Source organism: Procambarus clarkii, chromosome 72 (genome assembly GCF_040958095.1).
Source record: "Procambarus clarkii isolate CNS0578487 chromosome 72, FALCON_Pclarkii_2.0, whole genome shotgun sequence".
Taxonomy (NCBI): Eukaryota; Metazoa; Arthropoda; class Malacostraca; order Decapoda; family Cambaridae; genus Procambarus; species Procambarus clarkii.
The window spans coordinates 5192270-5219644 of NC_091221.1; the positions used below are offsets into that span (position 1 = coordinate 5192270).

At 43.7% G+C, this 27375-nt stretch overlaps 3 protein-coding genes across 6 annotated transcripts in view; 2 read left to right on the forward strand and 1 right to left on the reverse strand.

Moving 5' to 3' along the window:
- The first annotated feature begins 3209 nt into the window (after positions 1-3209).
- LOC123773744 (tubulin beta-1 chain) lies at positions 3210-18051 on the forward strand. 3 transcript variants are annotated; one of them, XM_045767639.2, is made up of 7 exons: positions 3239-3315; positions 10226-10334; positions 12137-12247; positions 13471-13715; positions 14236-14543; positions 14911-15217; positions 15742-18051. In XM_045767639.2, the coding sequence occupies exons 1-7, from the start codon at positions 3259-3261 to the stop codon at positions 16024-16026; spliced, it is 1422 nt and encodes a 473-aa protein (XP_045623595.1). In that variant the 5' UTR covers positions 3239-3258; the 3' UTR covers positions 16027-18051. The 3 variants fall into 3 exon arrangements, with proteins under 3 accessions (XP_045623596.1, XP_045623595.1, XP_069168460.1); XM_045767640.2 differs by lacking the exon at positions 10226-10334 and having other exon boundaries at positions 3210-3315; XM_069312359.1 differs by lacking the exons at positions 3239-3315; positions 10226-10334 and having other exon boundaries at positions 13376-13715.
- Positions 18052-18677: 626 nt separating this feature from the next.
- On the reverse strand, positions 18678-19229 carry LOC138356416 (keratin-associated protein 4-1-like). The gene has a single exon (XM_069312557.1). It carries the CDS (start codon positions 19227-19229, stop codon positions 18678-18680), a length of 552 nt encoding a protein of 183 aa, XP_069168658.1.
- Positions 19230-24232: 5003 nt separating this feature from the next.
- Positions 24233-27375, forward strand: part of LOC123773743 (nuclear RNA export factor 1) — a 46852-nt gene continuing 43709 nt past the window's right edge. For both annotated transcript variants that reach the window (XM_069312360.1, XM_069312361.1), the window contains exons 1-2: positions 24233-24376; positions 26662-26816. In XM_069312360.1, the coding sequence (XP_069168461.1) occupies positions 24295-24376; positions 26662-26816 (237 nt within the window). In that variant the 5' untranslated portion in view covers positions 24233-24294. The remainder of the gene's footprint in view (positions 24377-26661; positions 26817-27375) is intronic.

Below are 27375 nucleotides of genomic sequence, written 5' to 3' on the forward strand. Positions count from 1 at the left end.
TGAGGGGTGGGGAGAGCCTTAGGGAGGAGCCTGAGGAGAGCCTTAGGGAGGAGCCTGATGGGTGGGGAGAGCCTTAGGTAGGAGCCTGAGGGGTGGGGAGAGCCTTAGGTAGGAGCCTGAGGGGTGGGGAGAGCCTTAGGTAGGAGCCTGAGGGGTGGGGAGAGCCTTAGGGAGGAGCCTGGTGGGTGGGGAGAGCCTTAGGGAGGAGCCTGAGGGGTGGGGAGAGCCTTAGGTAGGAGCCTGAGGGGTGGGGAGAGCCTTAGGGAGGAGCCTGGTGGGTGGGGAGAGTCTTAGGGAGGAGCCTGAGGGGTGGGGAGAGCCTTAAGGAGGAGCCTGAGGGGTGGGGAGAGCCTTAGGGAGGAGCCTGAGGGGTGGGGAGAGTCTTAGGGAGGAGCCTGAGTAGGGGAGGGAGAGCCTTAGGGAGGAGCCTGAGTAGGGGAGGGAGAGTCTTAGGGAGGAGCCTGATGGGTGGGGAGAGTCTTAGGGAGGAGCCTGATGGGTGGGGAGAGCCTTAGGGAGGAGCCTGATGGGTGGGGAGAGTCTTAGGGAGGAGCCTGGTGGGTGGGGAGAGCCTTAGGGAGGAGCCTGAGGGGTGGGGAGAGTCTTAGGGAGGAGCCTGATGGGTGGGGAGAGTCTTAGGAAGGAGCCTGATGGGTGGGGAGAGTCTTAGGGAGGAGCCTGAGGGGTGGGGAGAGTCTTAGGGAGGAGCCTGAGGGGTGGGGAGAGCCTTAGGGAGGAGCCTGAGGGGTGGGGAGAGCTTTAGGGAGGAGCCTGATGGGTGGGGAGAGTCTTAGGGAGGAGCCTGATGGGTGAGGAGAGCCTTAGGGAGGAGCCTGATGGGTGGGGAGAGTCTTAGGGAGGAGCCTGATGGGTGGGGAGAGTCTTAGGGAGGAGCCTGAGGGGTGGGGAGAGCCTTAGGGAGGAGCCTGAGGGGTGGGGAGAGTCTTAGGGAGGAGCCTGATGGGTGGGGAGAGTCTTAGGGAGGAGCCTGATGGGTGGAGAGAGTCTTAGGGAGGAGCCTGGTGGGTGGGGAGAGTCTTAGGGAGGAGCCTGAGGGGTGGGGAGAGCCTTAGGGAGGAGCCTGAGGGGTGGGGAGAGTCTTAGGGAGGAGCCTGATGGGTGGGGAGAGTCTTAGGGAGGAGCCTGATGGGTGGAGAGAGTCTTAGGGAGGAGCCTGAGGGGTGGGGAGAGTCTTAGGGAGGAGCCTGGTGGGTGGGGAGAGCCTTAGGGAGGAGCCTGAGGGGTGGGGAGAGCCTTAGGGAGGAGCCTGAGGGGTGGGGAGAGTCTTAGGGAGGAGCCTGGTGGGTGGGGAGAGCCTTAGGGAGGAGCCTGAGGGGTGGGGAGAGTCTTAGGGACGAGCCTGAGGGGTGGGGAGAGTCTTAGGGAGGAGCCTGATGGGTGGGGAGAGTCTTAGGGAGGAGCCTGGTGGGTGGGGAGAGTCTTAGGGAGGAGCCTGAGGTGTGGGGAGAGCCTTAGGGAGGAGCCTGAGGGGTGGGAGAGTCTTAGGGAGGAGCCTGAGTAGGGGAGGGAGAGTCTTAGGGAGGAGCCTGAGGGGTGGGGAGAGTCTTAGGGAGGAGCCTGGTGGGTGGGGAGAGCCTTAGGGAGGAGCCTGAGGGGTGGGGAGAGCCTTAGGGAGGAGCCTGAGGGGTGGGGAGAGTCTTAGGGAGGAGCCTGATGGGTGGGGAGAGTCTTAGGGAGGAGCCTGATGGGTGGAGAGAGTCTTAGGGAGGAGCCTGAGGGGTGGGGAGAGTCTTAGGGAGGAGCCTGGTGGGTGGGGAGAGCCTTAGGGAGGAGCCTGATGGGTGGGGAGAGTCTTAGGGACGAGCCTGAGGGGTGGGGAGAGTCTTAGGGAGGAGCCTGATGGGTGGGGAGAGTCTTAGGGAGGAGCCTGGTGGGTGGGGAGAGTCTTAGGGAGGAGCCTGGTGGGTGGGGAGAGCCTTAGGGAGGAGACTGAGACGTGGGGGGTGACTGAGGGGATGGTGAGCTTGAGGGTAGCGAGTCTGAAGGCATTGCGTACCCAAGGGAAGTGTGCGCCTGTGGAGAGGGAGAACCCGAGGATAGGGGGAACCTGGGGGATGAAGAAACCCAAGAGGAGAAGATACCTTAGTGTAGGGAGAACCTGCGAGGGGGAGCAGCAGCTTGAGGGGAGGGAAAACTTCGGGTAGAGCCTCAGATGAGCCTGAGGGGAAAGGAGGTGAGATCCAGAGAGGTGGTGGTGGGTTTGTGGAGAGGGAAAGCCCAAGGAGAGGGGTGCCTGAGGGGGTGGAGAGCCTCAGAGCAGCAGTCTTGAGGGAAATGAGATCCTCGAGGAGGGGAAGACGGGGAAGGTGGGGTCTGGGAAGAGGTGGAACCCGAGGGAAGGGGGAGGGGGAAAGGTGGTGTCCCGTCTTCCCAGCACTCTTTGTCATATAACGCTTTGAAACTACTGACGGTCTTGGCCTCCACCACCTTCTCCCCTAACTTGTTCCAACCGTCTACCACTCTGTTTGCGAAAGTGAATTTTCTTATATTTCTTCGGCATCTGTGTTTAGCTAGTTTAAATCTATGACCCCTTGTTCTTGAAGTTCCAGGTCTCGGGAAACCTTCCCTATCGATCTTATCAATTCCTGTTACTATTTTGTATGTAGTGATCATATCACCTCTTTTTCTTCTGTCTTCTAGTTTTGGCATATTTAATGCCTCTAACCTCTCCTTGTAGCTCTTGTCCTTCAGTTCTGGGAGCCGCTTAGTAGCATGTCTTTGCACCTTTTCCAGTTTGTTGATGTGCTTCTTAAGATATGGGCACCACACAACCGCTGCATATTCTAGCTTTGGCCTAACAAAAGTCGTGAACAATTTCTTTATTATATCGTCATCCATGTACTTAAAAGCAATTCTGAAGTTAGAAAGCGAGGCATAGGCTCCTCGCACAATATTCTTTATGTGGTCCTCAGGTTGTTGTTGTTGTTGTTTAAGATTCGCTACTCAGAACAATCAGTTCCAGTAGCACGGGCTATGGTGAGCCCGTAAGGGTGGTCCTCAGGTGATAGTTTTCTATCTAGAACCACCCCTAGAGGTGAGGGGGAGGTGGAGCCTGAGTGAGGGGGAGGTGGAGCCTTAGCGAGGAGGAGGTGGAGCCTTAGCGAGGAGGAGGTGGAGTCTGAGGGGAGGTGGAGGTGGAATCTGAGGGGAAGGGGAGGTGGAGCCTGAGGGGAAGGGGAGGTGGAGCCCGAGGGGACACGCTCCAGGCCGCCACCAGTCAATATCCAGTGGTCCACCATGCGCGAGATCGTCCACGTTCAGGCTGGCCAGTGCGGTAACCAGATTGGTTCAAAGGTAACTGTTATTGTTGTGTCAGTACTATAAATGTTGTAGTCACTTAGTGCGGGGGATGATAGGAGAGTAACGTTGAGTCTCACCATGCACTTGCCATCATATGAATGTACTTGTGATACACATACACACATTATACCAATGGGTGCGTATGTACTTTCCACGAGTACATAAACTACAATACTTCATTACATGTGTAGCATTGACACTCCTCATTTCTTCGTGCAGCAATATTATGTACCAACAATGGATTTAACCCCATGTTAATGAATTATCGTGACGAATAATGAATGATATGACAGGAGTACAGTTGTACCATGTGCGCGCGTACTGCGTACTCTGGGCTAATTGCTTGAGGCTGTGTATGTACTGAACAACTTGTTACAGCCAGTTGCAGCCTTTTCCTTGACGTTACACTTCATTTGAAGCCTAAAACTGACAGATATTTGTTGATTAGTAAATCTAAGCATCTAGGACCTGCCCGAAACGCTATGCGTGTTAGTGGCTTTGTAAGAATGTAAAAATATCACTAATGTAATCTCTCCAACCCATTGTACCTTCTTGTAAATAAAATATTATTATTAAGATTACCCGGGTAACATGTCTAAGACACTACAACATTTCAGTTTATTTTTGTCTTATGGCCGAGTGCAACTTGGCCACGTATGTTTGCAGGTATACACATCGCCTTCTCGTATGAAAATCCACAATTCTTGAACAGTATTCTGGTAAATGTTCACCAAAATCATCCTTCATTGAGTCATGGCGAGGAATGTGGCGGGAGTATGGCCGCTGCAAGTTCCGTGACCGGACACAATGCTCACAATTACCGTCGTCGCGTTTCTTACAGTCTAGGGTTCCACCCACAATATTACACAAACTCCCTCTTAATATGGCGTCGTTTCATTCTCTAGTCTGATCGCGAAAAAGATCTGGGGATAGGATTAGAAAGCATAGGCTTATAAATCCAAAAAATAAATACATAATTGTTCGAAATAAGGCAAATAGAACACTGGTATTTCAATCTAGACGCGTTAATTAACAATAAAACGCCTATCTGTTGTTATTCAGCTATATCTTGCTCTAGTTAGGCCCCATATTTTGATTATGCAGTTCAATTTTGGTCGCCATACTATAGAATGGATATAAACTCATTGTATTAATAATACATTGTGAACTAGAACGCTTCCAGCGAAGGATGATAAAAATTAATCCCGCAAATTAGAAACCTTCACGTGAAGAGAGGTTTTTTTTCCCCTACCACAGACGTGGCCACACATTTACAATGCTAACCAGCATATATACATTTTCTTCTGTCGTCCATGGACAGGGTTAGAGAAGTGTTAAACATATAGTTCAAGGGTTTATTGAGAGTGAAAAAGCTTAATTTTAGGCGAGGGATAATAATCTTGACATTAGACGAGCGATGCTGTCATGTCGGTTGCTCATCAATTGAAGTTTGTGTATTTATTATTTCCATATTTTCTCTTAATGTGTAGTGTGCAGCTAGGAATACTTTAATGAATAATATATATTATACACGCGCCTTGGCGCGCACCCTCATTCCTACACACCACGTGTCTAATGTTTACTAATTACAACTATATATTTATTTTTATATTCCTGTATATTTCTGTCTTCTGATGTATGTTGGCTTGGGGACCATTCAAGCTTGACCCACACATGACTGTCATGCGGTCCAGCATGTTGAAGTGATGTGATGAGATATTATATGTTATCTGTGCCCAATAATGCCACGAGTGTTGTCTGGTGTTGGGGTAAAAGTCTCACTTCTTAATACTTTTGTAAAGTCGGTGGCTGAGTGGATAAAGTAATGGACATGCCAAGGGGCATGTGAGGTCCTAGTTGAGTGGGTTCGAATCCTCGAGGAGTTATCTTAAGATGATTTGATTGATTGGGGTCAAGAGTTTTCTGATGTGTGTGTGTGTGTGTGTGTGTGTGTGTGTGTGTGTGTGTGTGTGTGTGTGTGTGTGTGTGTGTGTGTGTGTGTGTGTGTGAGACCCAAGTTTGGCAAGACTGGCATGAACTGTGAGTCTTGCCAAACTTGGCTAGCCTAACATTCTAGGAATTAATCAATATCATCACAGTAAATATTTGTTGCTAGAAAGTTTGCCAGAAACATTTTGATATTAACCGGTAAACTGCGGGGTACCGTTATTTAAGTGATAGTATGGTGTTACATAATGATTAGTTCTCAAAGTTTACACACGCAAAAGGTCAAGAACATTTTTGCACTCTGAACGTCTCAAAAATGTTATCAATATTAAATATTCAAACATTTGTGTGGCATGCGATGCCGAGAAACACTTGGCATTATTGTTCTGACGGTCCTAGACACGTACTGAACAGTGTTCTGACGGTCCTAGACACGTACTGAACAGTGTTCTGACGGTCCTAGACACGTACTGAACAGTGTTCTGACGGTCCTAGACACGTACTGAACAGTGTTCTGACGGTCCTAGACACGTACTGAACAGTGTTCTGACGGTCCTAGACACGTACTGAACAGTGTTCTGACGGTCCTAGACACGTACTGAACAGTGTTCTGACGGTCCTAGACAAGTACTGAACAGTGTTCCAGATATATGAATTACTTTACATGGAAAAAAGCTCCAGAATAAGTTCCCGATAGTACAGTTCGGTTCATTCTCTACGCACAATCGAGAATTCCAGGCTCGAATCCCGGACGAGACAGAACTGTTTGGGCACATTAACTATCACCTAATGGTTCTGTTCACCTAGCAGTGAGTAGATACTCATGGAGCTAGTCAGCTTGTTGTGGGGTTGCATCGTGGCGGGATCAGTAATTCGGCCTTGGGGCGTGACCTAGAGAAAAGCCAAAAAGTGTATGAATACACTCTGGCTTCCTGTCCCCGGACATAATGAATTATTATTATTATTATTATTATTATTATTATTATTATTATTATTATTATTATTATTATTATTATTATTATTATTATTATTATTATTATAGATGAGATGAAAACGTAGATTCATTATTTTACAATGTTTTCTGACTTGTCAAACATTTGTTGAATTTAAGTTTCAACAGTGTTTTGGCATTTATGGCTTCGGCGGGTAGGCGCTAGCGACAGCAGTGGGTTTTGCAACAGTTGTATCGAAACTATCAGTATACAAGGTGCGGGTATTGGCTGGCAAGACTTGCTGACCTACTGCAGCAGCAGCAGCAGCAGCAGTAGTCATGGTGAGACCCACACCACAACAAACTCAAAGCGTCTCAGTAAGGGTATTGTAGGTAGTTTTTTTTTTTTTTTTTTTTTTTTTTTTTTGAGATATATACAAGAGTTGTTACATTCTTGTAGAGCCACTAGTACGCGTAGCGTTTCGGGCAGGTCCCTGGAATACGATCCCCGCCGCGAAGAATCGAAGTTGATGACTCTCTATTTGGCGTTGGCCTATATCTATATCAAGGAGGGTTATTCACCAACCAGCAAGTACATTTTAGTATGAACATAATAAGGAACTAAAATACTTGAGTACAATAAAGAAGTAAAGTAGTAAAGTTAGTGTTTATATAGCGAGAAGCGGGATAGGCTCGTGCCGCTTCCGGGGGCCATAACTCTTAAATGACACAATGTTTTGGGCTTGAGCAAAGCACCGGATAGAGCCGGGTTCTCAACACTTAAGTGACGTAATATTTTGAGATCAACCCGGGTACTTCATCTACTCTTCTATACAGATCCATATCATTCAAAGAAGCTTCGTGTATGGTATTTATCTCTGTTCATGGGGTCTCCTAGTACCACAGATCTCCAGTGCTATTGACACTGGTAATGGCTCAAAAGGGCCTCCACTTACGGGCTATTCATGCCCGTGCCACCTTTTGGGTGGCTTAATCTTTATGAATTAATCAATCGTCTCCTAGTACATATTCGTTCGTTCTCGACTCAGTCGGGAAGGTAGGGTTCGATTCCTGGGTAGAACAGAAAGGGCTGTGGACGTTAACAATCACCTAATGCCTTTGTTCACTTATCAGTAAATAGATACCCGGGAGTTAGCTAACTGTTGTGGGCTTGCGTCCTGGAGAGGGCCAGTAATTCGACCTAGGGAGGACCTTGATACGAACTAGCCTTTTTGTTCAATTAAATCTCCTTCCCTTTCCAGCCCATTGCTGTCGTGAGGGGGCTTGGTGGGCGGCTGCCGGAGTGTGATGCTCTATTGGACAGCTTCTTGTCTGTCCTGTCGAAGCCTTATGCTCTTGCTGCTCTCATCACAATTTTTTCTGGCTGCTTTTTCCTCTTCCTCAAATTTCATTTTTCCTCCCCTACCTCTTATCCTTTCTGATTGTTCCCCTGCCTACTTTTTGCCATTCTTGAATATTCTTTCCGATGTCCTCTGTTTTGAGGCCGGGTGTTTGGGGAGGCGCACACTCTCACCTCTGGAACTGTGGTACCTGACGTTGTCGAGCGAGTTGATGTTTTATTGTCAAACTTTGGCTTCGTTGCTGAGCCCGATCTCGACGGACTGACGGTTCATTAAGTGGCGATTACAGGGTTTATATCCACGATGCACCCCTGGAGGCGTGTCCAGTTGTCTTGTTGGGTGTCCTATTCTCTAATTGTGGCTCCGTGGTGGGTATGGGTGCTTGTTCGTGGACGAACTTTTTAACTGTTCGTTTTTAGGCCATTCTCTGACTTATTTAACTTCTCAGACTCGTGGTGTGGGCGACCAGGCCCTTGAGTCGGACTGTGATGGACGGCTGAGCTATGTAACCCCCGCTACATTGGGCCCAGACCAAGCTGCTTCTCCGACTCTCCTGACTGCCTCTCTCTGCTCCCCTCCCACCTCTGTGGCAGGGATGAGCCCCAAGCCCCTAGTGGTGACCACCTCATCACCTGGAGTGGCTCCATCTCTCATTGTAACAACTGTGCCTTTTACCCCCCCCCCCCCCCCCCTCTGATATTGGGGGTGCTTGGCGCCGTCACCTCCGCACTCGCACGATTCCTTCCGGTTCTAATACAGTCCAAGCTTTGGTCCTGCTACGTGGAGAAAGTATTTTGACCTCAGTCATATTGATTCTGCATGTCCTCATGATTTATTCACCCATAAACACCTCGTTGATTCGGTGGATACCTTTGTCATTTTTAACCCCACCCTTACTGGTACGTGTGTTGTTGCAGCCCTTCTCAGAAAGCGGCTGACCATTTAGCCTCGTTTTCCTACATTGGGGAGACCCCCTGTTCGGATTACCAAAAATACCCGTTTAAATGCCTGGATTGGCACAGTTATCCTCCCACACCATACTGCGACTGGTGACAAAGAACTGAAAGACTGCCACGAGGATATTAAACATATCCTCGAGGATATTAAACATATCCTCGAGGCCCAAGACCAGTCTATCCTCCAGATTGTTACGTTCACTCAACCCCCTCGTGGTCGTCGTCGTCAGCCTCTTCACGTAGTGAAGATCACTTGAGAGAAGGTACCTTCCATCTTCTGTAATTCTTGCTGGTGCCAGATGCTCCCTTCAGGAGTACACCTTCTCTCCTCGCCTCTGTAATAGGTGCTGGAGATTTCGGCACAGTCCCTTCAAATGCATGAGTGTGGTGTGTCTATGCCCCTCGTGTGGAGACTCGGGCTAAGACAGAGTGCTCGTCTTCTCAAGCTCACTACATCAATTGCGATGACGCTCATAAACACCTGTTGGCCTGTGCTCCTTTTGGGTGATTTTAACTGTGGGTATACCCTCTGGGGCGATGTTCTCACAAACACCCAGGGACACCTTCTCGAACCATTCGTCCTCTTCTCTCTCTTCTGAATTCTGGTGAGCCCACTCATGTTGACTCACGCACTCGCACTCTCTCCTGTCTTGATTTGTTTGTCTGCTCATCTTCTCTATATTTAGATTTCACGTGGCGGGGTCTTGATGACCTCCATAACAGTGACCATTTCCCTATCCTTGTCATCTTCTCTTTTCACCCTCCTCTCTCCTTCCCTAGGTGGTAGTTAGCCGAGGCTGGCTGGAACCTCTTCACCCTACATGTTACCCTTTCTGACCTCTTCGATCTGCCTCTCCCTCGAGCCCTCCTCTTTGACTCTCTCAGTGCCTTCATGGCTCTGGAGTCCTTTAATCCAGTCCATCCTGTGGTAGTCGAAATTCAACATTGGCTGTTTTTTTATCTCCAGCAGGTTTAAGACCGAAGTTTTGCTGGGTTCCCAGCCATATTGGTGTGTCTTTAAATGAACGTACGGACGCTGCCGGTAAGGAGGCTATCCGCATTTGTCCCATCTCCCGTAAAGTAAAGGTATTCCTTATTCCGACTTATACCCAGTTATTCACGCCTCAATCCATGCTCGTTGGTCTTCTGTTACTGGTAACAAACTGCGTGTTCTTAAGAGTAGTGTGTCCCCGTGGCCTTCCACCTACCACCGTAATCGGCGGTGGGAAACATACTGTGTGTAACTGTTATGCGGGTTGCTATTTCTGGGTAAAACATTCTCATACTAAACCAAGGGTGGGAGTTTGTTTGTGTCACGTGTCGCTCACAGGGGGGTGCCCGCCCCCCCCTGGTAGTAGTATGGACATAACTTGGTGCTAGTATGTGCAAATAAATATTTATTCCCTTTTAATGTGGAAGGAAGATTGTTTTAAATTGGTTCTAACATTATATGAAAAGGTTTGTGTATTATTAATGTGATCATATATTCGGGATATACTCACTTATCATATATCACGTGGTATACTCGTGATAATGTTGCGTGGATTATATAATTCATAAATTATTCTGAATTCTATAGTCCATGCAACATTCTCACGATTATAGCCTAATGTGTGTTTTAGGCTGTTGGTCTGACATGCTGTATTATACATTTCCATACTTATAGCCTTGCTCCCTGCTGTGTGACACTTCTGGGTGTGTTTCAACAGTTCTGGGAGGTGATCAGCGATGAACACGGCATCAATACTGATGGCATGTATGAGGGATCCCACGAGCTTCAGCTGGAAAGGATCAATGTCTACTACAACGAAGGCCACAGTACGCCCTCTCTCTCTGCCTCTCTCTCTCTCTCTATGTCTCTCTCTCTGTCTCTCTCTCTCTCTCTCTCTCTCTCTCTCTCTCTCTCTCTCTCTCTCTCTCTCTCTCTCTCTCTCTCTCTCTCTCTCTCTGCCTCTCTCTCTCTCTCTCTCTGCCTCTCTCTCTCTCTCTCTCTGCCTCTCTCTCTCTCTCTCTCTGCCTCTCTCTCTCTCTCTCTCTCTCTCTCTCTCTCTCTCTCTCTCTCTCTCTCTCTCTCTCTCTCTCTCTCTCTCTCTCTCTCTCTCTCTCTCTCTCTCTCTCTCACTTCTATACTACACACCGAGCACATCTCACTTTGAACAGATTTATATCCTATATACGTGACATAATAGGGTCGCACATTTCTTGTCGCTTGTGTTTCACTTGGACAGTGAATATTGCAACAAATGCACAATGCACGCAACAGGATACAACACATGCATGAGCACTATAGGATACAAGAAGCACACATGACCACAACAAAATACAGCAAAAATACATGCATGCAACAGGCTATAACATACGCACACAGCGGATTTAGACCAAGAAGAAGAAGAAAATCTGAATTTAACAGGAAGAGTAAATAATACAATGAAACGCATCACCCAGGATACTACAATCCGCAGAAAGGTTCATCCCAGCACTGAAGAAAGTAAATTGATAACACACGTAGCCCATGATTTAACGATCAATGATCCAAGTAAAAACTGAGAAGAATGCATGGAAGAAATAGACCAAAGAGGAGGGAAGCATGATAGAGATTGGTGGAAGAGTGAGATCAAACTACGAACATAAGATTAATAGCAAAGACAGGGCTGACACCAAGTTGTAAGTGAACTGCATTAAAGAGGGCGTTTCCTTAATAAGTTACTTGTTAACTTAATCTGCTTTTTTATTAATATACTTACGTAGTGAACGGTTGTTCTGCTACCCAATTTTATATGCATAAGCAACGATATCCTAGCCTAATTCTAGCAATTAGAATGTCACATTGCTATGTATGTTTTATGTTGTCAGTACGTTAAAGTTTTCAACCGAATAGTTATTTTTACAGCTGTCAAGTCGGTAGTCTCTGCAATCTACACAGCTGTCAAGAGGAAACACCAGCCTAGGCCCTATAGTCTGGTGTGCGGTAATGCGAGTGTAGGTCAGGGACCACCCGGCCACATTATAACTGTTTAAACAAAGGGAACTAACTCACATTACCATTCACCTTCACCACTTCTAGCACCAGTCATGTACCATCTCTCCCTCTCAACACCGGTCACCACTCTCCCTCTCAACACCGGTCACCACTCTCCCTCTCAACACCGGTCACCACTCTCCCTCTCAACACCAGTCACCACTCTCCCTCTCAACACCAGTCACCACTCTCCCTCTCAACACCGGTCACCACTCTCCCTCTCAACACCGGTCACCACTCTCCCTCTCAACACCGGTCACCACTCTCCCTCTCAACACCGGTCACCACTCTCCCTCTCAACACCGGTCACCACTCTCCCTCTCAACACCGGTCACCACTCTCCCTCTCAACACCGGTCACCACTCTCCCTCTCAACACCGGTCACCACTCTCCCTCTCAACACCGGTCACCACTCTCCCTCTCAACACCGGTCACCACTCTCCCTCTCAACACCGGTCACCACTCTCCCTCTCAACACCGGTCACCACTCTCCCTCTCAACACCGGTCACCACTTCACAGTGTTTTTATTTGATCTTCCACAAATTATATCGACAAAATAACTATAAACAGCAAAATGATGCATAAATTGTTGTCTTGCAGGTGGAAAATATATACCTCGTGCTATTTTGGTCGACCTGGAGCCTGGTACCATGGATTCCGTCAGAAATTCAACATTTGGCAAGATTTTTAAGCCCAATAACTTTGTCTTTGGTAAGTAACAAGGACGTGTGAATATAACTCTATGACGTATGCGTGTATTCACAGGGATGTGTGTTAGGTTGGGTGAAGCTCCTGGGCCCCAGTTTGTTTAACCTGTCGTTGTTTATGTGTTTTGACATAATTACTTGTGAATCCTCGTCTCTTAGGTGGTGCTCCACGACCTCCATTACCACGTGAGCTGGTGTTCTGTTACTACGTGAGCTGGTGTTCTGTTACCACGTGATCTGGTGTTCTGTTACTACGTGAGCTGGTGTTCTGTTACCACGTGACCTGGTGTTCTGTTACCACGTGACCTGGTGTTCTGTTACCACGTGACCTGGTGTTCTGTTACCACGTGATCTGGTGTTCTGTTACCACGTGACCTGGTGTTCTGTTACCACGTGAGCTGGTATTCTGTTACCACGTGACCTGGTGTTCTGTTACCACGTGACCTGGTGTTCTGTTACCACGTGAGCTGGTGTTCTGGTTCCATGTCTTCCTCCTCTCTCATTATCTTCTGCATTATCATTTATTGGTCTCTTTATCTCCGTTGACACTTCTCCATCGTCTTATCGTCCTTCCTGTCTCTCCGCCTTCCCTCCTCCTCCACCTCTGTGTGCTGGCCTGAGCACAACAACATCTTAATACATCGGTGAAAAGATGAGATGTGTGCAGTAAGAAGTCCTAGTCAAGAGTCTGACGTCTCAGAGACTGGCTTACAACCGTCTGACTTTCCCCAGGTTCCTTGAAGTCTCTTAGACCTCACTTTCCAGCTTGACGGCTTTTAGACGTGATTTTTCAGTTCCTTTAAAGTCCACAAGATCTGACTTTTCAGCTTCTTTGAATTTGTGAGACTTGATTTTCAGGCTTCCTTTAAGTCTTTAAGGCAGAGATTTTCAACCTTTTTAATTCACGGCATACTCAACAAGGCATTGAAGTAGTGGAGGCACTCCATAATTGAACAAATCCACAAGGGCCGTGACGAGGATTCGAACCTCTGTCCGGGAGCATCCGAGACACTGCCTTAATCGACTGAGCTACGACTCCATAATTTTTTTTAAATGCAAGTGAAAATATTTTCTTACGATGCCAGTTGACTCACTCAAATGAATGACCACAAATTTTGCTTCTTTCCTCAAGCTCCCACGTTGCTCCTGTGAACCCTTGGCGGCACACTGGTTGGAAAAACGCTGCTTTAAGGCCTGACTTGCTAAGACTCCACATGTGTTCCATAGGTCAGAGCGGAGCTGGCAACAACTGGGCCAAGGGCCACTATACAGAAGGCGCCGAGCTTGTGGACTCCGTTATCGACATCGTGAGGCAAGAGGCGGAAGACTGTGACTGCTTACAGGGCTTCCAGCTGATGCACTCCCTTGGAGGCGGGACTGGCTCCGGCATGGGCACCTTGCTCATCTCCAAAATTAGAGAAGAGTACCCTGATAGAATAATGAATACGTTCTCTGTTATGCCCAGTCCTAAGGTAAGATCATTCTTGTTAAACGAGCAACACTGATTGTTTACATATGATTCAACTATATAAATCTCTGGTGCGCCCCCGATTGGATTTCTATATCCAAGCATAGAGACCTCATTTTCAGAAAGACATAGCTGCTGTGGGGAAAGTGCAGCACCGGACAATATAAGTCATCCCAGAGATAAGTCATCTCTCGTATCAGGAATGCTTGAAAGCAACACGACTAACAACACTGCAAACCAGGCAAACCAGGCTCTACCGTCCAGTCAAAGTGGCTGGACAAATTCTAATTTGGACAACTTTCTAATTCTGTAGAAAGAATTAATAACTTTTGATATAAATCACGTATTTCGGTTTTAGGTGTTAGTTAAACTGTATTTTCCTTATTAGTTATCTTTCTTTAAATTGTGTTTGTGCTTAAGAATCGTTGCTTAAAAATAATTTTTTTCAGAAATGTTAGAAGTTAAGAAGGGCCGTCGACATGCGATATTGATAGCCTAAGTTATTAACTGACGCCATTTTGCAGGTGTCTGATACAGTCGTGGAACCGTACAATGCAACTCTCTCCATTCATCAACTTGTTGAAAACACAGATGAATCTTACTGTATCGACAATGAAGCTCTCTACGACATTTGCTTCCGAACCCTCAAGCTGGCTACCCCCACCTACGGTGATCTCAACCACCTGGTGTCTCTGACGGCGTCTGGCATCACCACCTGTCTGCGCTTCCCTGGCCAGCTGAATGCTGACTTGAGGAAGCTTGCTGTCAACATGGTACCCTTCCCTCGTCTCCACTTCTTCATGACGGGCTTCTCACCACTCACATCTCGAGGGTCGGTATTGATGTTTGAAGCCTCATGTCTTCAAAACAAAGGCTAAAATTACTTAATCTCAGTATGCTTGTCTTAGATTAAGGAGTTTTGATTCTCCTGGTGTTCATGTCGTCTATTATCTCCAAGGGATAGCTTTGGCACAGCTACGTAAATGCGAATGTACAAATGTTAAATCAAACTGTACAAGGTGTACAATAGATAGTAGGCCTGATGAGAGACCGGGCCGCGGGGACGTTGATCCCCGGCGACCAAGTTAAGATAAGCTGTGGGCTTCTCATCAATTGCACAATTCTGACACTGTGCTTATTAAACATTTTCTTATAATTGTTTACTTTATTATTATATATAAAATTACTTTAAATTTCAGTAACCAGAAGTTCCAAACATTATCTGTACCTGAGCTTGCTACACAGATGTTTGATGCAAAGAATATGATGGTAGCTTGCAACCCTGGTAATGGACGGTATCTGACTGTGGCCGCCATGTTCCGTGGGCGCATGTCCATGAAGGAGGTAGACGAACAGATGGTCAGTATGCAGAACAAGAGAGCATCAAATTTTGTAGAATGGATTCCCAACAATGTTAAAACAGCTGTCTGCGACATTCCCCCGAGAGGACTGAAAATGTCGGGCACTTTTGTTGGCAACTCCACTGCTATTCAGGAATTATTTAAGGTTAGAATGTTAATCAATTTGGCCTTTGTGTACTAGTTTGTAAATTTTATTTATCTGTCCGTTTATATATATATATATATTTTGCTTATTTTAAATTGAAACTGTCACTTTATCTGTTGTGCTTCTCCCCCTGTTTAAGCTCTCGACCCTTTATTGTGCTCCTGCTTCAGCATCTGTTACGACCCTGGGTTCTTCAGTGGAAACCAGAGGTCAAAATTTAACTAATTAAGCTACGTTAGAGTAGGAAATCGCAACCCGATGTGTCTTTGTTTGTATCTTCCTTGCCAGACGTGAGACTATTCTTGTTTCTCAAAGAGCATTTAAAGACTGAGTTGGGGGTTGATTATTAAATAATAATCTCTCTCCTTTGCTTGACCTCCTTCGCCTTCCTTCTGTAAACATATCATATACCCCCTCAAAGTCCTCGTCAACCTACTGTCTCCTCACTGAGCTTGAGAAACAGCTTTCACGCCACAAAATAAAAACATTGTCTCCGAATAAAGCCACTATTGATGTTCCTGCAGCGTATTGGAGTGCAGTTCACCGCCATGTTCCGGAGGAAGGCCTTCCTTCACTGGTACACGGGCGAGGGCATGGACGAGATGGAATTTACGGAGGCCGAGTCTAACATGAACGACTTGGTGTCGGAATACCAGCAGTACCAGGAGGCCACTAACGATATCGACGACGACGATAGCATGTACGAGGAGAGCTACGATAGAGGACAGCCACAACGAAACGAACCCAAGGAGAGAGACTTCGAGGAGGAGGAGAGAGAGGAGGACGAGGAGGATCCCGATGAAAATTAGGATGGGGAATATTGAGCACAGCCGCACATTCACTTGACCAGGATAACTGCATGGCTGTGGTTGAGTGAACATGTAGCAGTATTGAACTGATTAAGGAAAAAAAGAATGTCGAACTGCGATGCAAAACTGGATATGTAAAATATGTAAGGGTACTAGTGCAGGTGCTTGTACGTGACACGGCTTGACTGTACACACACACACACACACACACACACACACACACACACACACACACACACACACACACACACACACACACACACACACACACACACACATATACGAAAAATATACACACAAATACAGTACCCACATATATACACTATGCTGGGTGTTCAGAAGTCTCGGCACTTTCATCCTGCATTTAATATAGTTGTCTTCAGTTAAAATATTGTTACATATATACTTTATAATGTAACATTTCATGATAACGAATCAATACATGTAACTTCAACACAGTCACAAAGGTCACCGTCATTTGCACTACGAGAGCAACGAGGAACTGTCTTGTGGCGAGCAGCACCTTGTGTACAGAAGCACTGTCCTCACCAGACGTGTTCTACAGCCCCCTACATCACTTCTCAAACTCTAAGTAAACATAAGATTTCTTATTCGGGAAGAAAATCTTTGTGTACAGTTGGCTTCGTTCTCGACTCACAATCAGGGACCCCAGGTTCGATTCCGGGGCGGGACAGAAATGGTTGGGCATGTTTCCTTTCACCAAATGCCTCTGTACACCAGGAGTTGGGCAACTATTGTGGGGTTGCATTGTGGTAAGGGTCAGTAGTTCAACCACGAGGGTAGGATTTCTGCGCAAGCCTAGATAAAACAAAAAGTATATAAACAGGCTTCCTGTCCCAGAGAAAAGGAAAAAACTAATTATAATATTGGCTAAAATGTTCGATATCAAGTTCTGCATGGGCCCAGAGTCCTTAGCTGGGTTGTTACAGCCCGCGGCAGGAAGATATCCTGGCTGGGTAATCTAAAACATGCCCTTCATGCCTGCTGCATTCTTGTGACGTCGAGGGATTTTTCCACACGTGTATCCCTTCACTTCACCACTCTCGTGTGTTGAGTTCTTTTGTGGGAGTAGTTTCTTCAACGTCCAGAGATGTTGAACCCCCCCTTTCAATCACTAACTTCTTCACACAAAATGCTGGACCACTTTTCATTAACAACTCACTTCCAACCTCTGAACACACCCACCCCCAACCCTCTGAACACACCCACCCCATCCCTCTGAACACACCCACCCCATCCCTCTGAACACACCCACCCAACCCTCTGAACACACCCACCCCAACCCTCTGAACACACCCACCCTATCCCTCTGAACACACCCACCCCATCCCTCTGAACACACCCACCCCATCCCTCTGAACACACCCACCCCAACCCTCTCAACACACCCACCCCAACCCTCTGAACACACCCACCCACAACCTCTGAACACACTCTGAAACTACAGATTATTATTAGTGTGTTTATTTACAAAACCGGCAGTCAAAACATTAACTTATCCAACTATTATGCATAATAACCTTGTAGGTCTGTGAAGTATGCAATATGACCCATGTTGACCACTTGTTACATACTGTGATACCCTGACTTGCCTTAATATTCATGTTCGGCTAACAAGTTTTTTAATATCTAACACAATTTATAATTTTGAATTAGGCTGACTGTATTGAGTGCCACGGAAAATATATGTTAATATTATGCAACAACTTCATATAAGTTTATGCTATCGTATAAGTTCATTATATGATGGTATTATAATAACTATAGAATGTAAGTATTTGCTCAGTAATGATTATGACACTATAAGCGTGTTTTGATAATACTTGTTGTTTTAAGACGAGCATATTTATTATAGTTAGTAATTAACTATCGGCATGGAAACATTATTAAAATTACTGTTCTTTAAATATTTTTTTTTAATAAGCTTACTTTACCTTTAGGGAATATACGTTAACAGAAATATTAGCTATACAGTCTGAAGATCAATAAATGTACAGAAATCTTGTTTGTTTATAATTGAGCCCAATTTCCGGATCACTTAGTCTTATAAAGACTAACACCAAACCTGCTCACTAGGCTTGTCTCCGCTGCGATGGAGAAAGTTTAACACTGGGCAATAAAAATCATTCCGTAACTAAGTCAACTCTCATACCAAGAACTGTTGATCTAGACTTCTGTTCGATGTAACTCGAACAAGAAGCAACGGTTTCAAGACCAACAAGCCACAATGTAGAACTGAAAAAAAGAAATTCTTTTACACTCATAGGGTTGTAAACCCATGGAACCGCCTACCCGCCGAATCCGTCCATGCCAAAACTCTGTTGAATTTCAAAATTCAGTGCGATTAAATCATGAAGATAAATGGGAGACCTATGACAAGTCGCCGGGTTCCTGTCCTCGTCAAGGCCAATAGAGAGATAAATTCAGGTATGTAATGCGATTCGAAACTTTATTGTAGTTTGTCCACATCTTATATTCTTCAATATATAATTTTTGACTAATTGATTATGTATTTTTATTAATTTTTTTATATCAATATTGCCTCTGGACGGTTTTCGCTCTTGGAGGATATAAATATTTTATTGCATCAATAAACTGACTGCAGCCTAGCCAGACGTCTCTGAGATCAATCACATTGATTTTGGTGAGGTCGCTGGTGAGTCATGCTGCACACCCTCCTGACACACTCCTGACACACTCTCCTGACACATGCCCTCTTGACACATGCCCTCCTGACACATGCCCTCCTGACACATGCCCTCCTGACACATGCCCTCCTGACACATGCCCTCCTGACACACTCTTGACACACTCTCCTGACACACCTTCCTGACACATGCCCTCTTGACACATTCTCCTGACACACCCTCCTGACACACCCTCCTTTCACACCCTCCTGACACACCCTCCTGACACACCCTCCTGACACACTCGTGACACACTCTCCTAACACACTCTCCTGACACACCCACCTGACACACTCTCCTGACACATGCCCTCTTGACACATGCCCTCCTGACACATGCCCTCCTGACACACTCCTGACACATGCCCTCCTGACACATGCCCTCCTGACACACTCTCCTGACACACCCTCCTGACACACCCTCCTGACACACCCTCCTGACACACTCTCCTGACACACCTTCCTGACACACCTTCCTGACACACCCTCCTGACATACTCGTGACACACCCTCATAACACACTATAATTAAGATATAATTAAGAGTGTGACCTTGATTTCTGGAGTGCTGAAGTTTAAAAGAATATTATGAGGCTAATTTACGGCATCGAATGTTTTTCCTGTATCAAATTAATTAATAGTCGAGGGCTGATGTAGAATGTCATAAAAATTGAAGATTAACTGCCACGCTAATCACGGATGAAGAGGTTAACACTACAGAACCAGCCCAATAAGAGGTTATTAGCCTCTGAACACACTAGGAAGCTATTACAGTCGACCTTTACCTGCATCATATATTATCTAAGACCTGAGCCAGAATAAAATTATGGCGTCATACTGACGTCACACATCTTGTACATTCTCGATACAAAACTAATTTTTCCTCTTATTTTGGTTAGGTTAGGTTGTGTTGGGTTACTTTGAGTCAGGTTTGGATTGGGTTAAGTCTACTTAAAGAGTTACGATACTATGGGCAGATTTGATTGTTTTGTACCCTGTATTGATGCCTGACGACTTGGGAGCATAACCAAGCAAATATTGCGTCAGCCAGAAAAATGATAGGAAGGATTATGCGAACTTTCAAATCCAGTGATCCCACCACAATGATTGTACTTTTCAAATCATTTGTACTGTCCCATCTTGAGTACTGCTCAGTACTCACTTCCCCCTTCAGCACAGGAGAGATTGCTGAAATAGAGGGAATACAGAGAACATATACGGCACGCATAAACGCGATAAAACACATAAATTATTAGGATCGTCTCAAAGCTCTCCAAAAGTACTCGCTAGAAAGGAGACAGAGGTCCGCGGTTGTTCAACATCCTCCCAGCAAGCATAAGAAATATTACCGGAACAACCGTGGACATCTTCAAGAGAAAACTAGAAAGTTTATTTCAAGAAGTGCCGGACCAACCGGGCTGTGGTGGGTATGTGGGCCTGCGGGCCGCTCCAAGCAACAGCCTGGTGGACCAAACTGGCCGGGCTTGGGGAGTAGAAGAACTCCCAGAACCCCATCAACCAGGTATCAAGCGATGACGCGGAGTGCTGACATTTTTTTCAGGTCTTGGCCCGTGCGTCATCGCCTGGGCGAGCGTCAGTACAGGAAGCTGCGGCTGCTGCAGCCCATCATCCGGCCAACAGCCTCTCTGTTTGTTGTTTTAGAGTCAGCTACTGGAAACTAAAAATTTCAAGTAGCACGGGCTATGGTGAGCCCGTAGTTGACTTCCCTGGCACAGGAGCGGGGTTGTGACTGTGGCTCCCACAGCCTCCTCTCTCGTGAATTACAGAGAGAGGAGGTAATTCTCCTCTCTCTCTGCAATTACAGAGAGGTAATTGCATTACCTCTCTGTAATGTATATACAATATATAATAATGTTGATTGTTCCGCTGTGATTCAGTCTTCGTCTAATTAATGTAAAGTGTTTTTACACTACCTAATTCTGATAAAAAAAATAACAAATTAGGCTATTAGACCCCTTTCATATGTTGCTCAATATATATATATATATATATATATATATATATATATATATATATATATATATATATATATATATATATATATATATATATATATATATATCGTACCTAGTAGCCAGAACGCACTTCTCGGCCTACTATGCAAGGCCCGATTTGCCTAATAAGCCAAGTTTTCCTGAATATATTTTCTCTAATTTTTTTCTTATGAAATGATAAAGCTACCCATTTCATTATGTATGAGGTCAATTCTTTTTATTGGAGTTAAAATTAACGTAGATATATGACCGAACCTAACCAACCCTACCTAACCTAACCTAACCTATCTTAATAGGTTAGGTTAGGTTAGGTAGCCGAAAAAGTTAGGTTAGGTTAGGTTAGGTAGGTTAGGTAGTCGAAAAACAATTAATTCATGAAAACTTGGCTTATTAGGCAAATCGGGCCTTGCATAGTAGGCTGAGAAGTGCGTTCTGGCTACTAGGTACGACATATATATATATATATATATATATATATATATATATATAACTGAAAACTCACACCCCAGAAGTGACTCGAACCCATACTCCCACAACTGGTATGTACAGGGACGCCTTAATCCGCTTGACCATCACGACCGGACATAAGGAAGTGATAGCCGAGGCTATATGAACCACTTCCCCGCCGGCACTCGGATGGTAATCTTGGGCATAGCATTTTATCAAATCACCTCATTCTTTGGGGCACACGTGAGGAACACAAATGCAAACAAGCCTGAATGGTCCCCAGGACTATATACAACTGAAAACTCACACCCCAGAAGTAATCAAGCGGATTAAGGCGTCCCTGTACATACCAGTTGTGGGAGTATGGGTTCGAGTCACTTCTGGGGTGTGAGTTTTCAGTTGTATATAGTCCTGGGGACCATTCAGGCTTGTTTGCATTTGTGTTCCTCACGTGTGCCCCAAAGAATGAGGTGATTTGATAAAATGCTATGCCCAAGATTACCATCCGAGTGCCGGCGGGGAAGTGGTTCATATAGCCTCGGCTATCACTTCCTTATGTCCGGTCGTGATGGTCAAGCGGATTAAGGCGTCCCTGTACATACCAGTTGTGGGAGTATGGGTTCGAGTCACTTCTGGGGTGTGAGTTTTCAGTTGTATATAGTCCTGGGGACCATTCAGGCTTGTTTGCATATATATATATATATATATATATATATATATATATATATATATATATATATATATATATATATATATATATATATATATATATATATATATTTTTACAAATACCTAGAAGGGGTACCACCTCTGGTGCAAATGTAGGGACCCATAGCCTCGGAGAAGAAAATAAAGAGTACTCAGAGAAGACCTTGTGGATCCTCACTGAACACTTTGATATATATATATATATATATATATATATATATATATATATATATATATATATATATATATATATATATATATATATATATATATATATATATATATGTATATATGTGGACCTTGTGGCTCCTCACTGAACACTTTGATATATATATATATATATATATATATATATATATATATATATATATATATATATATATATATATATATATATATATATATATATATATATATATGTCGTACCTAATAGCCAGAACGCACTTTTCACCCTACTATGCAAGGCCCGATTTGCCTAATAAGCCAAGTTTTCATGAATTAATATATTTTCTCTATTTTTTTTCTTATGAAATGATAAAGCTACCCATTTCATTATGTATGAGGTCAATTTTCTTTTATTGAAGTTAAAATTAGCGTAGATATATGACCGAACCTAACCAACCCTACCTAACCTAACCTAACCTATCTTTATAGGTTAGGTTAGGTTAGGTAGCAGAAAAAGTTAGGTTAGGTTAGGTTAGGTAGGTTAGGTAGTCGAAAATACATTAATTCATGAAAACTTGGCTTATTAGGCAAATCTGGCCTTGAATAGTAGGCTGAAAAGTGCGTTCTGGCTATTAGGTACGACATATATATATATATATATATATATATATATATATATATATATATATATATGTCGTACCTAATAGCCAGAACGCACTTCTCAGCCTACTATGCAAGGCCCGATTTGCCTAATAAGCCAAGTTTTCATGAAATAATTGTTTTTCGACTACCTAACCTACCTAACCTAACCTATCTTTTTCGACTACCTAACCTAACCTAACCTATAAAGATAGGTTAGGTTAGGTTAGGTAGGGTTGGTTAGGTTCGGTCATATATCTACGTTAATTTTACCTCCAATAAAATATAATTGACCTTATACATAATGAAATGGGTAGCTTTATCATTCCATAAGAAAAAAATTAGAGAAAATATAATAATTCATGAAAACTTGGCTTAATAGGCAAATCGGGCCTTGCATAGTAGGCTGAGAAGTGCGTTCTGGCTACTAGGTACGACATATATATATATATATATATATATATATATATATATATATATATATATATATATATATATATATATATATATATATATATATATATATATATATATATATATATAACAATTAAATTGGCAAAATGGACAAATTTAAATTCAGAGTAGACCTGGATAAATATTGGTTTTGAAATTGCGTTGTTGATTTATGAAACAGATTACCTGGAACTAGCTAGCTCACCACCCCAGAGAGGAGAAGAAACTGGGGGAATATAATCACATCTTATAAGATACTGATGGAAGTATGTGGTACATGGAGAATGACAAACTCTTTCAGTTTTTATAAAGTAAGACGTTGAGAAGGCATATAAGTATAAGCTGAAATTGCAAATGAGTTGAAGAGGGGTAAGGAAATGTTCGTACCCTGTACAGCTGGTCAACAAGTTGAATGCAATGAAAGAAGAATTTGTGAAAGCCATCTCCATCCCCAACTATTTTGTATTTATATATACAAGAGTTCTTACATTCTTGTACAGCCACTAGCACGCGTAGCGTTTCGGGCAGGTCCTTAATCTTAATTTTTCCCCGGAATACGATGCGCCAAATCGTTTAACAACCAGGAAGGTATCCATTCACTACAGGGTGACCAGAGGCTGGGGTTAAGGAATGACGTCCAGTCAATCCTCCCCGGCTGGATACGAATGTAGGCCAAAGCGCTCGCAAAGCGCCGGGCGGGTGCTTCACCACTGCGCCACGGGGCTTTAAAAGCTGATATTCGACAAAGAATTCGAACAACATAATAGTTAAATACAACAAACTCAGTAAGGCTTGTAGACATAAAGAGCTAGACCTTCACGTCCCAGTAGTCACATATAGGCAAGCCGCTAGCAGACGGAGGATTGCTTCATTGTTTCAACAGAAAGCATTAATGTGACGTCAGAGCTTGGTGGCCAACTATGGCCCTACAAGCCTAACATATTTCCACACATGCATACAGTATCCAGCGTTAGGTTTATCGAATGCAAATATGTTTTTTGGCTACTTATTTAGTTTAATATTGCATATATATAAGACACAAATTATCAAATATTTGTTTTATAAACTCATGATATATCTATGTGCGCGTGTAGGAAGGAGAGTAGGGTCGTAGGCCGCCATAACACCAGCAAAGATGGGTGGTCGAGGCAACAATAGATATCCACCCAGAGATTTCCCCACCCAAACAAAACCTGACGGCTCTAGACAATATTATGGTAAGTTGGCGCCGAGGTGGCTTGAAAATGTTGATAATTGCCAAGAATTACTCGTGGTTTTCGTACGTTTTACTGAGAGCATCTCTGCGCGTCGTGCTTGGTGGCTCTTGCATCAACCAGAGACATTTTCTCTGAGGGAAAGCAAGGCTCGTACACCTCTTCTCTATCATCTCGCCACTCTTGTCTTTTTTATTCCCTACGGGCGTCATAGGAGGGACGTTATTATACCAGTGTATTTGCCAAAAATAGGTCTAAATAAAATACATAATAACATAATTGAAGAAGGCATATTGGTTCATACGAGGCAACTCCTATGTTCATCTACCCAAACTCATTCATGTGTCGATACCTTCTGCTTCATTCGTCGTGTCTGTGGGTGGAGGAGACTAAAGGGATCCCATGATCCCATCCTCTTTGCTGTTTCCTGGTATTGGGCAGCCGGGGCACATCCCTTCCCTCAATCCTTGTTGCGCCCCTCAACCATCAACCAATAACCAACAACAACCCATGCTTGAAAAGATCCAGTTATTCCAATCTATTATGTTACGTGTTAATTCATCACATTCTCTGATGAATTTGGAGCAGAAATTAGAATTAATTAAGATGAAAATGACATCCTCCAAGTCTCATATGCACTAAAGGCAGAGCGAGTAGACTCATTAATATTTTTAAAGGCTGAACCTAAATCTCCGCCTGTTATGTTAAAAGTGAAAGTGAGACAGTAATGAATCCTGACACTTTCTTTTTCCGATTGTACCACTCCCACATGTTGTCAACAGCTTTGCTATACTTTGAGTAAATGATTTTTTTTCTGCTGCATTACTTTCTCACTTTTACTTTTAACATAAATGGCAAAGTTTTAGGTTTAGCCTTCAAATAAAAATGAGTTCAATTTATGAGACATGAGACATCGTACATGAGACTTGAGACATCCTACATGAGACTTGAAAGATGCAATTTTCATCATAATTAACTCCAATTTCTGCTCTAAATTCATCACAGAATGTTTCCTCTTGTAATTGCTGCTAGTAGAAACCTATGTTGATATATTTCCTGAATTTTGAGCTGATAATGTGGCAAGATGTTAAATACAGTACAGTATTTTAAACAAAACATTGAAAAATCTAAATGCATAACACTTTTGATGGCTGCATTGATGATATCAAAGCTTGATCAATGGTGCATTGAGTAATGCTTCTGGAAGGCCATGTAATGCTTTTAATGTTTCTGCTTTAAGGCCATGAAAGCAATGCTTCTTCTAGAAGCATGGAAGAGTATAGAATGTCAGACCTGTTGCTGTAGATTCCCCTGCACTTGTCTTGCAACTTTCTAAATATGAGCCAGTCTATTATCAGCTCCCTGACTAGCAACAATGTTTTAAGTAATTACGTAAGTGTAGGTACAGGATGAGACCTACGCTCATGGTGTCCTATCTTCCCAGCACTCTTTGTCATAAATGCTTTGAAACTACTGATGGTTTTGGCCTCTACCACCTTCTCCCCTAACTTGTTCCATCTGTCTACCACTCTGCAAAATAAAGCCAATATTATGTCGGCATCTTTGTTTTCTTTGCTTGAATCTATGACCTGTTGTTCTTGAGGTTGCTGGTTTTCAGCAATTCTTCTTTGTCAATTTGGCTAATTCCCATTATTTTTTAAGTGGTGATCATATCGCCTCATTTTCTTCTATCTTCGAGCTTTGGCTAGAGGCCAAAGCCTCTAGCCTTTTTCACCTCTGCACTTGTCAGAGGTGAAACCTCTGACAAGTGCAGAGGTGAAACCTATGAAGAGGCTAGAGGCTTTCACCTCTAGCCTCTTCATAACTGTTGTTTTTCATTTCTGGAAGTCATTTTGTAGCATGCCTTTGCAACCTTGCATTCCCTGCTGTGTTTAATAACATATATACTGTTATTCAGCAATGTATGTTTAATGAGCCCCTGTCAGGCATTTTTTTTTTTTGTAAGTGGCTCCCGACCAGCAACTTGTACTGATTCATAACTCTATATTTTTCATTGATACTCATCACTTCTACTTGTCATCTCACTCATTACTCTACATTTGTAACATAAAATGATTGCTAATATTGTGATACAGTACTGTAGAGTATTGGTACTCTGGTGTTGATAAATTTTGCAATTTAACTTTTATACTTAATATTTTTGTTTTGTGCTGATTATTACATTAGATGCATTTTCAGACACTAAGTATTATGAGAAGAAATACAACAAAATGTATCCATGGTAAACTGTTTATTGTATATTCTATATTGTATTATAATGTTTTCAGAACACGATGATCGAGGCTCGTACAAAAGTAATAGCAACAGTGGCGGCGGCAGTGGAAGCAGAGCTTACACCAGGGATGGTTACAGAACTACTACAAAAATAAGAGGAATTAGAGTCTGGGAAGCTGATTATGACAGGGGTTCACGCCTTCCGGAGGTAAATTGAACTATGTCATATAAAACAGTACAGTACTTTAGCTAAAACATTCCTAACTAATTTAGAAGTTGTATTATGAGGGTTGTAATAACTTAAGAATACTGTATGCACAGTATTATACTTAAAACAAAAACATTTCTGTATAAGTATTAAGTATTTAATAAATGAAGCAGGACAATGCATAAACTTACATAAGTATTGTGTTTGTAAAGGTTTGAAAGAATAAATGAAAACATATACTGTATAGGAACATAAGAACATATACTGTAATCTGTGGAATGTCAGACAGAAGGATAGAATTAAGGAAGATTAGAAAAATATAGAAGAAATAATATATAGTATTAGGCATGAAATTATTGTGGTAACAATTACAGAATGGCAGACTTTAGACCTTGCTGATTGCATGAAAAAGAAAATTACAGTATACTGATTGTTGTAAAGTATATTGTTTTTAGATACAGTGGAACCTCGATTTATGAATGCTCCACTTTACAAACTTTTTGGTTTACGAGCTCAATTTCTTCAAAAACACTTGACTCGGTTTACGATCTTTGTCTCG